Genomic DNA, 16,388 nt, shown 5'->3' with positions numbered 1-16,388 from the left:
TTTCCACGTGATACTTTTTACTATTTGGGAGATTTTAATTTACCTTTTATAAATTGGAATTTTGACGGTAGTTCAGGCCTATTATGTTCACCTCGATTTAGTTCTTTACGATTACATACTAATATATGAAATGTCATTTCTGAAACTATGAATTTTCTTAATTTGAAACAGATTACTCAATTTTTTAATATTTTTGGTTCTTTACTTGACTTAATCTTTTGTAACAGCGATTCTTTTGTTTTAAATTTATCTTCTGATCCTGTTTTGAGTATTGACAACTATCATCCTGCACTTGTTCTTGAGATTTTCTGTAATGTTTCTGGGGAAGAGTCTCCTTCGTCATCACCTATTACTTACAAATATGATTTTTTTAATGCTGATTTTGGTAAAATAAATTCATATCTTAACAATATTAATTGGAAGTTTTTGTTAAAAGATATTGCGATTGATGACGCAGTTGACCTCTTCTATGCGCAGTTATTCTATGCAATTTAATTTTTTACCCCTATTAAGAAAATAAATTATTCAACTTATCCTGCATGGTTTACACCTGAACTCAAGAATTTGGTATTACAAAAGAAACTTGCTTACCTAAACTACAAAAAGTTTAAATCTAAGGATTATTATGTTATTTTTTCAAATCTCCGTAATAAATGTAAATCTTTATCTATTATTTGTTATCGTGACTATTTATCACGCACAGAGAATGCTATCGTCGCCAGCTCAAAGAATTTCTGGAGTTATGTAAATTCGTTACGTCATAGCAATCGTATTCCAAATATAATGTTTCTTGGAGAAAGTATAGCTGAAAATGAAATAGATATTGCTAATTTGTTTGAATCAGTGTACACTTCTCCTTCATTAAATGAGTATAACTTTAATAACAATAATAACAATATGAACAATGTTGACTTAAATTCTATTTTTATCACTAAAGAACAAATATATAATAAATTAAAGTCTCTTGATGTGAGAAGAGGTGCTGGTCCCGATGGCGTTCCTCCTTCTCTTCTTCGCGCATGCTGCTGCTCTCTTGTTGTACCTCTTTTTATTTTATTTAATAAATCTCTCTCTTGTAGTATTTTTCATTTCGAATGGAAAAAGGGCTATATTGTTCCTGTCTACAAGAGTAGTAAATCTAACAATGTCGCTAATTAACGACCAGTAACCATTTTAAGTGCAATAGCTAAAGTCTTTAAAAGTATTATTTCTGATGTTATTTATCTATCAGTGAAAAATTTATTTATAGAGGAGCAGCATGGGTTCGTGAGGGGAAGATCGACAGCTACAAACCTAAGTATTAATACTGACTATTTATTTAACAGTCTTGAAAATAAATTACAGGTAGATTCCATTTACACAGACATTGCTAAAGCTTTTGATAAAGCTGACCACAATATACTTTTAGCTAAACTAAAAACAATGGGTTTTTCTAAAATTTTGATTACCTTTCTTAAAAGTTATCTCACGAATAGATATAACTCTGTTCGTATTAAAAACGTATATTCTAGAGCATTTCCGGCGACGTCTGATGTACCTCAGGGCTCGCATCTGGGTCCTTTACTTGTTTTATTACACCGTCCGACAAAATTCTACTTTTTTTTTCACACACGAAAAAATCAATGATTTTCAGAAACTAGGACCAAAAAAAAGATACCCGTGTCTGGCCATTTTGCTAGATCAGGTCATTTGTTGCTTTTAGGGGTAAAAACAACCCTTAAATGAAAGGTGATAGGAAATCTTGTACAAATAAATAATTTTTTATGAAACCTGATATCTAGGGGTTTTCCGGGTCGCTGATTACGAATCTGATGTTAAATTTTCAAAATTCAAAATGGCGGATCCAATATGGCGGTCGAAATTTATAAATATTAATTATTTTTTATAAAACTTGGTGTCTATGGGTTTTTGCGGTCGCTGAGTACGAATCTAAAGTCAGATTTTTAAAATTCAAAATGGCAGATTCAATATGGCGTTTGAAATTTATAAAAGTTCGTCGAATTCACTTGAAACTTGTTACTTGAAGGTTTTTGGGGTTGCTGATTACGAATTTGATGTCGGCTTTTCAAAATGGCGGATCCAATATGGTGGTCGAAATTTATAAATGTTATTAGGTTATTATTATTATTATTATGTTATTATCAGCGACCCCAAAAACCCCTAGACACCAAGTTTTATAAAAAATAATTAATATTTATAAATTTCGACCGCCACATTGGATCCGCCATTTTGAATTATTAAAATCTGACATCATATTCGTTATCAGCGACCCCAAAAACCCCTAAGTAACAACTTTCAAATGAATTGGTGAATTTTTATAAATTTCGACCGCCATATTGGATCCGCCATTTTGAATTTTAAAAATCTGACACCAGATTCGTAATCAGCGATCCGGAAAACCCCGAGATACCAGGTTTCATAAAAAATTATTTTTTTGTACAAGATTGCTTATGACCTTTCATTTAAGGGTTGTTTTTACCTCTAAAAGCAAAAAATGACCTGATCTAGCAAAACGGCCAGACACGGGTATCTTTTTTTTGGTCCTAGTTTCTGAAAATCATTGATTTTTTCGTGTGTGAAAAATCGTGTCGGACGGTGTTATATGTTAATGATGTTAAAGATTTTATTAAATTCTCTCTTTTTCTTCTCTTGCTGACGATATAAAACTTTATAAAACAATACGTTCTGAAGATGATTCCTATCTTCTTCAGCGAGATTTAAATGGACTCACTGAATGGTGTAGAATTAATCACTTGGATCTTAATGTCAATAAATGTTGTATTATTTCTTTTAGTAAATCTAATACCATTCAGAGATATTTATACTTTGTTGGCAATGAGGAGCTTAATAGAGTAAACCAGGTGCGGGATCTTGGGATCACACTTGATGACTCGTTATCTTTCAGTTATCACATTTCCAATATCGTTAACTGTACTCTCAGGTCACTCGGATTTGTTATTAGAAATGCTTTAGCATTCCATAACCCACAAACTCTGAAATCGCTTTACTTTTCATTTGTTAGATTACAAATTAAATATTGTTCTGTATCATGGAGACCATATTATGCTCATTATCTTGTTAAAATCGAACGAGTTCAAAATCGTTTCCTTCGGTTCTTTGCTGGACAAACTAATGTTCGTTTTGACAGATTTTCACATGAATATGACAGCTTACGTTCATTGGCGAACATACCCAGACTTACATCTAGATTTGACTATTTTGATTTACTTTTTTTTTGTAAAATTTTAGCGGGATACAATGATTGCCCCCCCCCTACTATCACTCATTAAATTTTCTATTCCAAAACGTCATTCCAGACATTATGTACTGTTTCAAATACCATACCATCGTACAAATTACGGAATTAATTCTGTCATTAACAGATTATCTATAAAGGCGAATACGGTTGCTAATGATATTGACTTTTTTAATATTAAGTTAGAAGCATTTAGTACAGCACTGCCTAATCTATTATTATTTAATAATTAGTTTCTTTCTTTCCTAAATAGCAGCGTTATACATATATATTATACAATTTGTATTTAAAGGGTACTTTATTTTTGAAGTCCCGTAAATAAATAAAATAAAATGATCCTACCTGTGTTTTCTTTAATGGTCCAAAGGAATCCAACTGTAAGTGCAAGTTTAACTTATTTAATTTTTAATAATTTACTAGTATAAACAATTGTGATCTTTGCTAGTTGACGCGCAGACGACATGGCGCACACAGCACACTCCTGTAACCAGCTTACGTGATTCGTGGACTAAATTGGCTACATGAGAATGCTGCGTGCGCAAATGTCATCTGCAGGTCAACTAGCAGAAATCACAATTGTTTATACTAGTCAAGAAGTCTAGAGACAGGAGAAGTAACTCAGGTGGTGAAGATGTCGTCGAAAGTGAGGGCAATGAAGGAAGATCTCTCTGCATAGGTAGTTCGTGCGGTAACTAAAAATGGTTTACTGCGCAAGTATATATAGAGTCATAATATAGCAGAAGAGGATGTATCAAATCGCACAAGACAATGTTATGATAGAGAGGTTATAAGTAATATTATTATTAATTTTTCTTATTTATTATTATTAATCAGAATAATATTATTATTACAGTTCTTGGCGAATTTTCGTACTGCAGTTTAAGGTATTTTATATAAATTGCAGGTCTCGGATTATACGACTTTTTCCAATTTTTTTTATAAAATACGATTTTTTTCGACTTATTTTAATAAAATGCGATTTTTTAAATAATTTTTTTACAAATTTTTAAACAAATTACGGTCTTTTATTATACAATGCAAATCTTCGTTAGATATTTTTTATTACAATTATTTAACAAATTTTTAACTAAAATTTTAATTTAAAAAAAATAAGCAAATAAAATTATAAAGAAATTTTAATTCAAAATAACTTGAAATTTAATTAATTTCAAAAATTTCAACTTTAACTCTTCCAAAATTATTATTTAATAAAAAATTTTATTTAAAAATCTGTAAAACTTGATACCGAAAATCTGCAGAAGTATTTGAAAATTAGATGTTTGTAGTTATATTTTAATGTATTATCGAAGTTTTATCTGTTCCTATTTGCAGTTTTTGAATATCGAAGAATTCGCCATACTCAAAAAATAGAATGAACGATTACTCACAGATAAATGAAGATTTTTTTAATTTTCAAAATGGGTTTTACAGGGGAAGAATAGCTTGTGTAATTTTTTTGGTTGTAAAATTATAAAAAATTGTTTTGAAAGAGATTCATTCCTCTCATTTTCCTTGACATTTTAAAAAAGGTAGACCTCAAACCGATTATTAGAACGGAACATATAGAAGTTTAAATTTTTTATTATTATTGCAAATCTCGTAAACTAACAAATATTTTAAGCTGCAATTTACGTTAAAGATTAGTCTTACTATATATAACAAAATTCCAAAGTTTCATTGCAATCGGTTAACCTACTCCGAAAAAGTCAAAATCTCATTTGAAATTGCAGACTTTATTCAGAAATAATTTTCTATGATATCTTTGACAAACGAAATAAAAAGAATTATAGGACGAAGGATAAGTTTTAAAAAGAGTTATGTTTAAATCTTTATTATTTTTCATAAAATATTTAAGGGGAGGCCTCAAGTTACTATTTAATACTCATTTACATTTTTGCGGTGAAAAAGGTTTAGGAAATATATCTAATTTAAAAATTGTACATATATTTGCAGGTTAATACATGAAATTTTTTAAAGAAGAAGTTTTTCCATCACTTCATCACTAAAAAATTACATGCGCTAGCTTGAAAATAAACGTAGAATTTTTAAATTAAATTATCTTTATTATAATTAATAACTTGAATATTTCCCAAGTTTATAACTTTTTTATTCATTGCTAAAAAAGTTCAAATCATGTGCCAATTTTAAATACTTTAATTTAAATTCATGATTCTTTTAGACTTCTACAGGTATTATCTAGTTACGGAAAAAAGGAAAGGAAGAAGATGCTGATGTCATAGCTGCCGAATTCATTGATATATTAGCAAAAAAATTGCTCAAATTAAAGAAACGAAAGAGAAACATTTAAAGAAAAAAGCAAAGGAAGCTTTTAGGATCAGTGAACGAGAATCTCCTGATCACGATGCTTCATTAAATGATAATAGATCCGAAATTGCAGAAGAATTGACTTCCGAATCAGGTGCAAACGTTTCTTTGGAAGAACGAGCTGAAGAAAATTCTGTAAATATAAATAGTGCTGACATTGAAATTGACCTAGGAAACGAAAAAAAATTTCTCTTTCTGATTTGGATGAAAGTCAACTTTTTGATCTCACAATTAGTGACAAAGAAGACCTCTTGGAAGATTCCTTATAATTGGAAACCACTGTTTAACTAACATGAAGTTCAAAGATTTCTTATTATTTAGTCATTTATCTCTTTAGTGCAATTCCACAAAAAATTAACCACTTTTTGGAATGGAGCACCGTACGAAATTCACTTGATACTTGGTAAGTATATATTTATTGGTCTAAAGTTTCAGAAAACTAATTTTTTAATTACAATTATAGTTGAAAGTTTGTTAATTAAAAAAAATTAGACAAGTGCGAGTTACACTAATTCGAGGGTTCCGTACACCGAAAATAATAAACTCTTTTTTATACATGGGGTAAAATTCCTGTAGCGAACTAAGTGAAAAAAAGTTAATCGGATCGGGCTGTATTTGCACATAGTTTAGCCCTACGGGTGAGTAATTTAACCACGAAGTATTGTTAGGTTATTTAAAAAACTGTCGGAGAGGGAGGGAGTTGAATTTTTTTGAAAAATTTAAACAGTGAATTTTTAAACAAAAAGAAGAAAAAAAAATTGTCCTGTATGTTTTCGAAAGGTTTTTTCCTGCTCTTTCAAATGGTGCAACAAAATTTTCAAAAAATTCAAATTTTGACCCTTTTTTTGAAAATTAAACTTTTTGACAAATTTTTTTTAAATTTCGGTCCTTTTTATTTTTTTTATATTTTGAAGGCTAAAAATGTGTATTTTCACCACAAAAAATAATGAGATATCCTTTTTTAATATTTTCGGGATATTAATTAATTAATTAATGTTAATAAAAAATTTTTAACCTAATGCGCCTACAATGCGATTTTCGAAGATAGGAGTACTCGCATTTGCCTGAACCACCCGTCATTGGGTTTTCTCGCCAGAGAAGAGGGAAACTGTAGAAAAACCTCTTCTAAGTACAACCGGTTTATCGACTGTCTAGTTTCGGCGGTATACATCGGACAATTAATCGACAATGTATACCGTCGCACCTAGACGTCAAACCTCCCGCTCAGAATAGCTCACGTGTCGGAAAAATCCCCGGCTGACGGGGGGCGCGAACCTCGTTCGCTCAACCCGCAATCCTGAAGGTACCAATTGAAAGCTGACATGATTCCGCATCCAACGAGCCCTATATGGACTATTTTGGATTAGACGATTTTTTATAAACAGTTGCCATGTTAGCCAATTGTTTATTAACAATCCACTTACCCAAAGTACTTCATATAGGGCTCGTTGGATGCGGAATTACGTCAGCTTTCAATTGGTATCTTCAGGATTGCAATAACTTTATTTATTTGTGAAATATTTCATTTTTTATTAACATTAATTAATTAATTAATTAATATCTCGAAAATAACAAAAAAGGACATCTCAATATTTTTTGAGGTAAAAATGCACATTTTTACCTTTCACAAAAAAAATAAATTTAAAAAAAAGACGGAACTTAAAAAAAAAGTCAAAAAATTTTTGATTTTCAGAAAAAAGGGTCAAATTTTGATTTTTCTGAAATCTTTTTTCGCCAATCGAAAGAGCACAAAAAAAATTTGGAAAACATATATGTCAAAATTTTTTTTAACTACTTATATATAATATTTACAATTTTTCGTTAATTAATTAACTATTAAGGTTAATAAAAAATGATCAGGAATATATAAATCGGGCTCGCTATATTTTTCCTGTAATCTACATGTAAAAGCACGTATGTGAACTAAATTGCAGTTCTTCATATACAAAAATGTAGAAGTTAAGGGGGGAACAGTGACATTTTTGGCAATTTTTTTGAAAAAAACCGATTTCTTTCCTTTTTAGCTCGTAACTCTATATTTATTAGAATGATACAAATTATTGTCATATTTAAAAAAAATTGGAATGAATTTATCAAGTTTTGAAAACTTGTTTTTTAGAATTTTTTAATAAAAAGCGCTTAAATGATATACTTATTTAAATAATTGTAAGAAAATTGTATAAATAAACAATTTCTTTACTCAAAAAATTGATTTCCTGAAATTTTAGATCAATAAATGTAATATTGCTAAGCTTCAAATGAATTGACGAAAGTGCTTCGAAAAGGAGTAAATTTCTTATGAAATTGTACTTCAATGACTATATTTTATCTCTATTTTAACGAAAAAGTGATGTTTTCATGTCACTTGTAAATTCATTTTCTCATTGTTTAATGTTAGCGCAAATTGCTTAATATTTTATTTTGAATTTTAAGTGAACTTTCCACTACATAGTATAATCATGTGTGCGATTCCAAGTGAGATTTTGACTTTTTCGGAGTAGGTTAACCGATTGCAATGAAACTTTGGAATTTTGTTATATATAGTAAGACTAATCTTTAACGTAAATTTCAGCCTAAAATATTTGTTAGTTTACGAGATTTGCAATAATAACAAAAAATTAAAAACTGCTATATCATCCGTTCTAATAAACGGATTGAGGTCTACTTTTTTTTAAAATGTCAAGGAAAATGAGAGGAATAAATCTCTTTCAGAACATTTTTTTATAATTTTACAACTAAAAAAATTATTAAATAATAATTGAATAACTTTCGCGCGACTATCTAAAATTCAATCACTTAAACGCTAAAATGATCTTACCTGTGTTTTCTTTAATGTTGTTAGCACCAAGTCTAGTTTGACTTGATGTTCCCGTTTATTTAATTAATAAGACTAAAATTATGTCCGTTAATTTCAGGAATGATTAAATAAAGAAAGAAACGATATTCACTTTAATACATATATTTTTACAATCTTAAAAAATTACATTAGTGAAAACGTCGCATATAATAGGCGAAAGGATCTTTCTAATTTGAGAGGTAAATTGGTTCTGCCTGTTAGATTGACAGTTCGGAAAATTACAAGTATTACAGTAAAATTTTTGAGTGGGAGAACTGGAATTTGAGAAGGGATGAAAATTTAAAGGGGGGAAGTACATTGTCATAGTTGGAGTAGTTGATTCAAGGGTTGTGAACAAATCTGTTAGAGGTATAACTCAGGTATGCAGGAAAATCATCTGGACTCGTCGTATAATTTAATGAATCTTTTACAGCGACTAAATCCTAAACTAACAGTTTGTCGATTTATAACAGTTGTTTTGTTATCGAAGATAAATTCCCCAAAAATATTATTCTTTGTGAAAAGAAACAAATTTTTACAGAATGTTTCTTATTTAGAATAATAAACTGCAAACTTTCTCTTCATAAATAATGAGCTTTAGCTACAAATTCAAACATTCTTAAGACATATGGATTTATTTTTATTTTAGTTTAAAATCTGATGGTGAAGAGAGTTTTAATTTTTTACGATCTGAACAAATGTTCCAAAGGATTTTTATTGTAAATGTAAGTTTAACTTAAGAAATTTCATTAATTTATTAGTATAAACAATTGAGATTTCTGCTAGTTGACGTGCAGACGACATTGCGCACGCAGCATTCTCATATAGCCAATTTAGTCCACGAATCACGTCAGTTGGTTACAGGAGAATGCTGCGTGCGCAATGTCGTCTGCACGTCAACTAGCAGAAATCTCAATTGTTTATACTAATAAATTAATGAAATTTCTTAAGTTAAACTTACATTTACAATAAAAATCCTTTGGAACATTAAAGAAAACACAGGTAAGATCATTTTAGCGTTTAAGTGATTGAATTTTAGATAGTCGCGCGAAAGTTATTCAATTATTATTTAATAATTTTTTTAGTTGTAAAATTATAAAAAAATGTTCTGAAAGAGATTTATTCCTCTCATTTTCCTTGACATTTTAAAAAAAAGTAGACCTCAATCCGTTTATTAGAACGGAAGATATAGCAGTTTTTAATTTTTTGTTATTATTGCAAATCTCGTAAACTAACAAATATTTTAGGCTGAAATTTACGTTAAAGATTAGTCTTACTATATATAACAAAATTCCAAAGTTTCATTGCAATCGGTTAACCTACTCCGAAAAAGTCAAAATCTCACTTGGAATCGCACATGTAAAACAGTTAAAAGTTCTATTACAAATTGGCTGTTATCACATATTGTGATAAGTAGAAATTTATTTTCTTTCAGTGTAACAAATATAACAATTATAGCACATTGCACAAAAATATTAAGTATTGTCAAGGGAATGACTGCATAGTACTTAAAAATCTTTATTATTTTTTACTATTCTCTGTGTTTATTATTTTTAGTGTTAATATAATACATTAATACAAATGCAGTTTTAATTTTGTTGTTCAAATTAAAAAACTGATAAATGTCTGTATTTGAAAAGTATTATATTAGTATAAATGAGAAATGCTTTCGCAATAGAAATGTCATTGCACAATAATATTAAGTATAGTCATCTGAGACTAAATAATAATAAAAAATATAATACAGGGTGATTTTTATGTTCCGGACCCCACAAAAAATTTTTTTATTATTTTTTTTTATTTGATTTAAAAAAAGTTTTTTATACGGTCTGCAACATACTGTTTGTGTTGAAATTCAAAGACTGATTAATGTATGCAAATGAAAAGTATTATTAGCATACATAATAAATGTCTTCGATTATTTGTTCGTATTCTTCGTTGACATAAATTTAAAAGTTTTATATAAAACATTTTTGAAAATAAAGAAATTTTCTAAAATATATTTTGAATTTTGAATTTAAAAACAATTTAAGAAAAATTGAATATTTTCTTACCGCCTTAAAGGACCTCGCACACGCTATAGGGGAAAAAAATTTTCAGTCAAATTTTTTTAAACTTTGCAGTTTTGTAGATTATCACCTCCTGAACAAAAAATATTAAGGTCAAAACCTCCAAGAATCAAGTCCATCTGAGCTACACTGTGTTGAAAGCTTAAAAAGTGACAAAAAAAACTAAGTTTTAGGCTCATGGTTTGGCTTTGGCTTAAGGCTTCAGTTTTACTCAAGAGGCTTGGCTTTGGCTCGAGGCTCATGTTTGGCTCAAGGCTTGAGTTTGGCTCGAGGCTCATGTTTGGCTCAAGGCTCAGGTTTGGCTCGAGGCTCACGTATGGCTCAAGGCTTAAGTTTGGCTCGAGGCTTGGCTTTGGCTCGAGGCTCATGTTTGGCTCAAGGCTCATGTTTGGCTCATGGCTCAGGTTTGGCTCGAGGCTCATGTATGGTCCAAGACTTAAGTTTGGCTCGAGGCTTGGCTTTGGCTCGAGGCTCACGTATGGCTCAAGCCTCGAACCAAACTTAAGCCTTGATCCATATATGAGCCTCGAACCAAACTCAAGCCTTGAGCCTAACGTGAGCCTCGAGCCAAACATGAGCCTCGAGCCTACCGTGAGCTTCGAGCCAAGGCCAAGCCTCGAGCCAAACTTAAGCCTTGAGCCAAACTCAAGCCTTGAGCCTAACGTGAGCTTCGAGCCAAAGCCAAGCCTCGAGCCAAACTTAAGCCTTGAGCCATATATGAGACTCGAGCCAAACTCAAGCCTTGAGCTTAACTTGAGCCTCGAGCCAAACTTAAGCCTTGAGCCTAACGTGAGCCTCAAGTCAAACTCAAGCCTTGAACCTAACGTGAGCCACGAGCCAAAGCCAAGCCTCGAGCCAAACTCAAGCCTTGAGCCTAACGTGAGCCTCGAGCGAAACTCTAGCCTTGAGCTTAACGTGAGCCTCGTGCCAAACTCAAGCCTTGAGCCTAATGTGAGCCTCGAGCCAAACTTAAGCCGTGAGCCTCGAGCCAAACTCAAGTCTTGAGTCAAACTCAAGCCTTAAGCCAAAGCCAAACCATGAGCCTAAAACTTAGTTTTTTTTGTCACTTTTTAAGCTTTCAACATGGTGTAACTCAGAAGGACTTGATTCTTGAAGGTTTTGACCTTAATATTTTTTGTTCAGGAGGTGATAATCTACAAAACTGCAAAGTTTAAAAAAATTTGACCGAAAATTTTTTTCCCCTATAGCGTGTGCGGGGTCCTTTATTAAAATTTATTTATATTTTTATTTTATTTTAATTTAAAAATGTGTAAACAAGTTAATTATAATTAATTAATTTATTTGATAACATTTTGATTCTTTTTTATTCTAATTATTATTATTTAATACCATCTAATTCCTTTTTTTCTATTACAAGGACTGTTTGCATTTTAATGTTATCTAATTCCTGCTTCCTCTTTATTCGGAATTCATCTGTTTGTGAACAAAAACGACATTAAGTTAGATAGAAGCGTTTCTATCCTTTTTAATCCACTCCTTCTTATCGGGTTAATTGTTTTATACAGGGTGTCCTGGGTTAACTCGAACATATTATAGGTATGTAATCTTCTGAAAAAATAAGTTAAAATAATAAAGATTTTATGAAAAATAAAGAATTCACATCCAATAAACAGTTTTATTGATTTTCAAATTTCCATTTTAAATAATTTATACTTACAGAAATGTTTCTATTAGAGGACAGATCTAATTCAGGAAATGTTTCTATCATACTCGACCACAAATTTTTTTAAAAAGCAATAATACTCAATGATGGTACTGAATGCCAGGTTTCCGCAAGTGAAAAAACTCAATATTTAAAATTTAACTCTTTCAGTGATTTTTCAATAGATTGTTATTTGGAAATAGCTCTCATTAAGACAATTGGGTCGTAAAAACATAACTGTTATTAATTTATCGTCGCTTGTTAATAATTGATCTTCGTGTGAATGGCAAGGAGCATTGTCAAGAAGAAGTACAGCCTTTTGTGTTAGATTATGAATTTTAAGTCACCTTCTAACTTTCGGAACGAAACATTCGTGAAACCAGTTGTTAAATAAATCTCTCGTCATCCATGCGCTTTTTTGTCCAAAATAATTCGCTGGAATGTTGATATTCTTGACATTTTTATGATTAATATCGATTAAATATTTAATACAATTTGCACTTGTTTATGAACTAATACATTTTCCTAATAAATTTCTATTATTGCAAATATTTCATTATATAATTTTTTCTACATAAAAGTATTGTATTTTTACAGGAATTTATGAAAACAAATGAATCTCAGGTGAGTCAGAATATACGAAACTTACCAGAAGAAGACACTATTCTTGAAAAGATTTAACTACGAACTGAGAAAACCTATATCTTAATTTGTTTATGTATATTTTTTAAATTATCTTTTCGAATAAAAACATCCTAAATAATATTTTATTGAAAATAAGCAATATTTTTGTACGGGTTCTAAATTAATTTAAAATTATTTTCCTATTCCATAAAGATATTCTAATATGTAAAACATACTAACTGTTACTTAATTAATACATTGCTATTTAGTAGTCCAAATAGTGGTTAAATTTTACTTTTATTATTTTAAAGAAGATTTATTATAAACCTTAATATAATTAAAAGTGCGAGAATCAGTGTCGCATGTTAAATGTTTGATGCATGGAAAAAATCACTATTTCGCTATTTAAGTAATAAGTTAACTAAAAATAATAAATATGAACAAGTTGTTTATTAACATTAAAATAAAGAAGGATGATACAGTTGTGCACATCTTCTTTACACTCAGCGATTTCGCTTATTGCGCGGCCGAAAGAGAAAGATAGTCAAATTCAAATATTTTTAACCTCTTAGCAGGCTAGTAGAAAAATCGTTTGTGGGTCAAAAAGGGTACAAAAAAAATTTCTTCTTTTGAATATTTAAACAAAAAAAAATTATACTCAGGTCAGATTAGTGGCTATAAATTCCGTTTTGGGAACTAAAATATCAAGGTTTTTGGCCTATTAGAAGAAAAATTGCATTATATATTTTTATTTAACTTTATCACTTGACATTAAGGGGGGTTTCTCATGAAAAAATCGATTTTTTTGCATAAATTTACTCCTTAATATGTCAAAAATGCCTTCCTAAAATATTAAGTCAATCCAAGTGTTAGTTTTCGAGATAATTCCTTTATAATGGGTGGCGCAACCACTGTAACGTATAGCGCTATTGTGGCTTTAAACTTGTTTTTCTCAAAAATTTTTTTTACGGTAGACAGGCTTAAAAAAACGAAGAAAGATATTGCCTTAAATCTTTTTGCATATTGTTAGGCAAAAAGGCACCTGTCTTCAGTTTCTGAACTAGGATCAACTGAATCGGTAACCCCCCTCTTACTCCTGATAGATTTAAGTACGAAAAAACGTCGTTTTTTCGAATTTTTGATTCATAAGCGCACCAATTTTTTATTTATTGGTTTTAAGTGAAACTCCTAGTTTCGAGACTCACCACATATGTATATTTTAAGCTTCTTTTTGATTTTTTTAATTTCTGTTGATTCAAAATGGCGGAATCGTGTCTACCGCAAAACGCTTTCTTTTTTTAGAGTCAACTTCCCACGTAGCACCGAAGATTTAATAAATATTTATTAAATATTTATTTTCAATGTTCGCAGTATTTAGAATAAAGGTTAAGTAAAACGAGGTGCATGATTAAACCCCAAATTTGTTTTTTCGAATTATTATTTTCCCGAAAATCGTTATATCTAAAAGGAATTGACTATAATTTTTTTTGAATTCGAATCGTCAGATTATATAATAAAAATACTTTCGAATTATTATTTGACAGAATTTTTTAACTTCGAAAGAACATTTTTTATAATTTTCAATTTACCGAATAATCATTTCTCATAAGTATTATTGTAGCGAATTAGTATTTTTCATAATTTTTATTTTTCCGAAAACCTGTTTATACTATTTTTGATTTTACATAATTACCATTTTTTATAATTTTGTTTTCTTCGAATTATCATTTTGTATAATAAATAATTTATCGGACAATTATTTGTTCTAAAATGTAATTTACCAAATTTATACTTTTTCTATTTTTAAAAGTAACGATTAGCTATTTTATATAATTTTAAATTTACCGAACAATCATTTCTCATAATTATTATTGTAGCGAATTAGTATTTGTCATAATTTTTATTTTTCCAAAAACCTGTTTATACTATTTTTGATTTTACATAATTACCATTTTTATAATTTGTTTTTCTTCAAATTACCATTTTGCATAATAAATAATTTATCGGACAATTATTTGTTCTAAAATGTAATTTATCAAATTTATACTTTTTCTATTTTTAAAAGTTACGATTTGCTATTTTATATAATTTTCATTTTACCAAATTGCTATTTCTCATAATATCTAAATTTTCTAATTATTATTTTTCCGAATTTTAATTTTAACGAATTATTAATATGAGAATTATTTCTTTTGCGAATTACCATTTAACATAATTTTAATTTCCCCTAATATTTATTTATTCTAATCTCTATTTTCTCGAATCGTTATATGCCATAATCAGAATTTTACAGAAACTCCATTTGCCCTAACATACTTCTGGTCAATTTCAGTACTGTAGTTTCCCATCTACATTAATTTCTGAAATTTTTGCGCCAACTCTGTGACGCACCCTACCATACCGACAAGCGATGGCCTGGCGAGGATAATTTCTAGAAATTAATGTAGATGGGAAACTACAGTACTGAAATTGACCGAAAGTATGTTAGGGCAAATGGAGTTTCTGTAAAATTCTGATTATGGCATATAACGATTCGAGAAAATAGAGATTAGAATAAATAAATATTAGGGGAAATTAAAATTATGTTAAATGGTAATTCGCAAAAGAAATAATTCTAATATTAATAATTCGTTAAAATTAAAATTCGGAAAAATAATAATTAGAAAATTTAGATATTATGCGAAATGGCAATTTGGTGAAATGAAAATTATATAAAATAGCAAATCGTAACTTTTAAAAATAGAAAAAGTATAAATTTGATAAATTACATTTTAGAACAAATAATTGTCCGATAAATTATTTATTATACAAAATGGTAATTCGAAGAAAAACAAATTATAAAAATGGTAATTATGTAACATCAAAAATAGTATAAACAGGTTTTCGGAAAAATAAAAATTATGAAAAATACTAATTCGCTACAATAATACTTATGAGAAATGGTTATTCGGTAAATTGAAAATTATAAAAAATGTTCTTTCGAAGTTAAAAAATTCTGTCAAATAATAATTCGAAAGTATTTTTATTATATAATCTGACGATTCGAATTTAAAAAATTATTATCAATTTCTTTTAGATATAACGATGAGTGAAGCTTGAAATTAAATATTCGTTAAAGGTTCGGCTCGAACATTGATTGAAGCTTGAAAAAAATATTCGTTAAATGTTCGCCCAGATAGCTGGGTTTTAAAATTATTATTTTATTATTATTACTTATTACTAGCATAATGACACGCGTGCAACTTTAAATGCAATGGTAGTTTTAAAATAATAATAATTATTATTATTACATTACATAATAATAACAAATGGTTTTTTTACGTTATCATTTATTTGTACACAGAGAAAAATCATTCTGATGTTATATAAATAGTGATTTTTTAGTTAAGGCAGTTCATAATTAGTTTATACAGCAAAAATAATTTAGCTAAGTTAATTTTTAAATTTAATAAATTTGTAAACTATTAGTTCGATTGTTAACGGTAACAACAATGAAAACCAAAGAAAAAATCTATCGAAAAAGTGATGATAAGAAAAACAAATTAAAACCAACAGTGACAATTGACGGTGTAAATGTTGATAAATCAATTCTAGTATCGCCAACATAACCGCCGC

The 16,388-nt window shown here is 29.2% G+C and overlaps 1 protein-coding gene across 5 annotated transcripts in view; it reads left to right on the top strand.

Annotated features, from left to right (window-relative positions):
• The window catches only part of LOC127279858 (1-phosphatidylinositol 4,5-bisphosphate phosphodiesterase gamma-1), a 449,077-nt gene extending 436,144 nt beyond the window's left edge, over window positions 1-12,933 (top strand). For all 5 annotated transcript variants that reach the window (XR_007842717.1, XM_051302488.1, XM_051302487.1 and 2 more), the window contains one exon: window positions 12,747-12,933. Coding sequence is in view for 4 of the 5 variants with exons in the window: in XM_051302488.1 (XP_051158445.1) it covers window positions 12,747-12,830 (84 nt within the window). In the remaining variant the exon portion in view is untranslated. The remainder of the gene's footprint in view (window positions 1-12,746) is intronic.
• The last annotated feature ends 3,455 nt before the right edge of the window (window positions 12,934-16,388 follow it).

Source organism: Leptopilina boulardi, unplaced genomic scaffold (genome assembly GCF_019393585.1).
Source record: "Leptopilina boulardi isolate dan_hultmark-lab unplaced genomic scaffold, ZJU_Lbou_2.1 LbouV2_224, whole genome shotgun sequence".
NCBI lineage: Eukaryota > Metazoa > Arthropoda > Insecta > Hymenoptera > Figitidae > Leptopilina > Leptopilina boulardi.
Note: the sequence above shows the minus strand (reverse complement) of the source record. Positions and strands in the feature narration are given on the sequence as shown.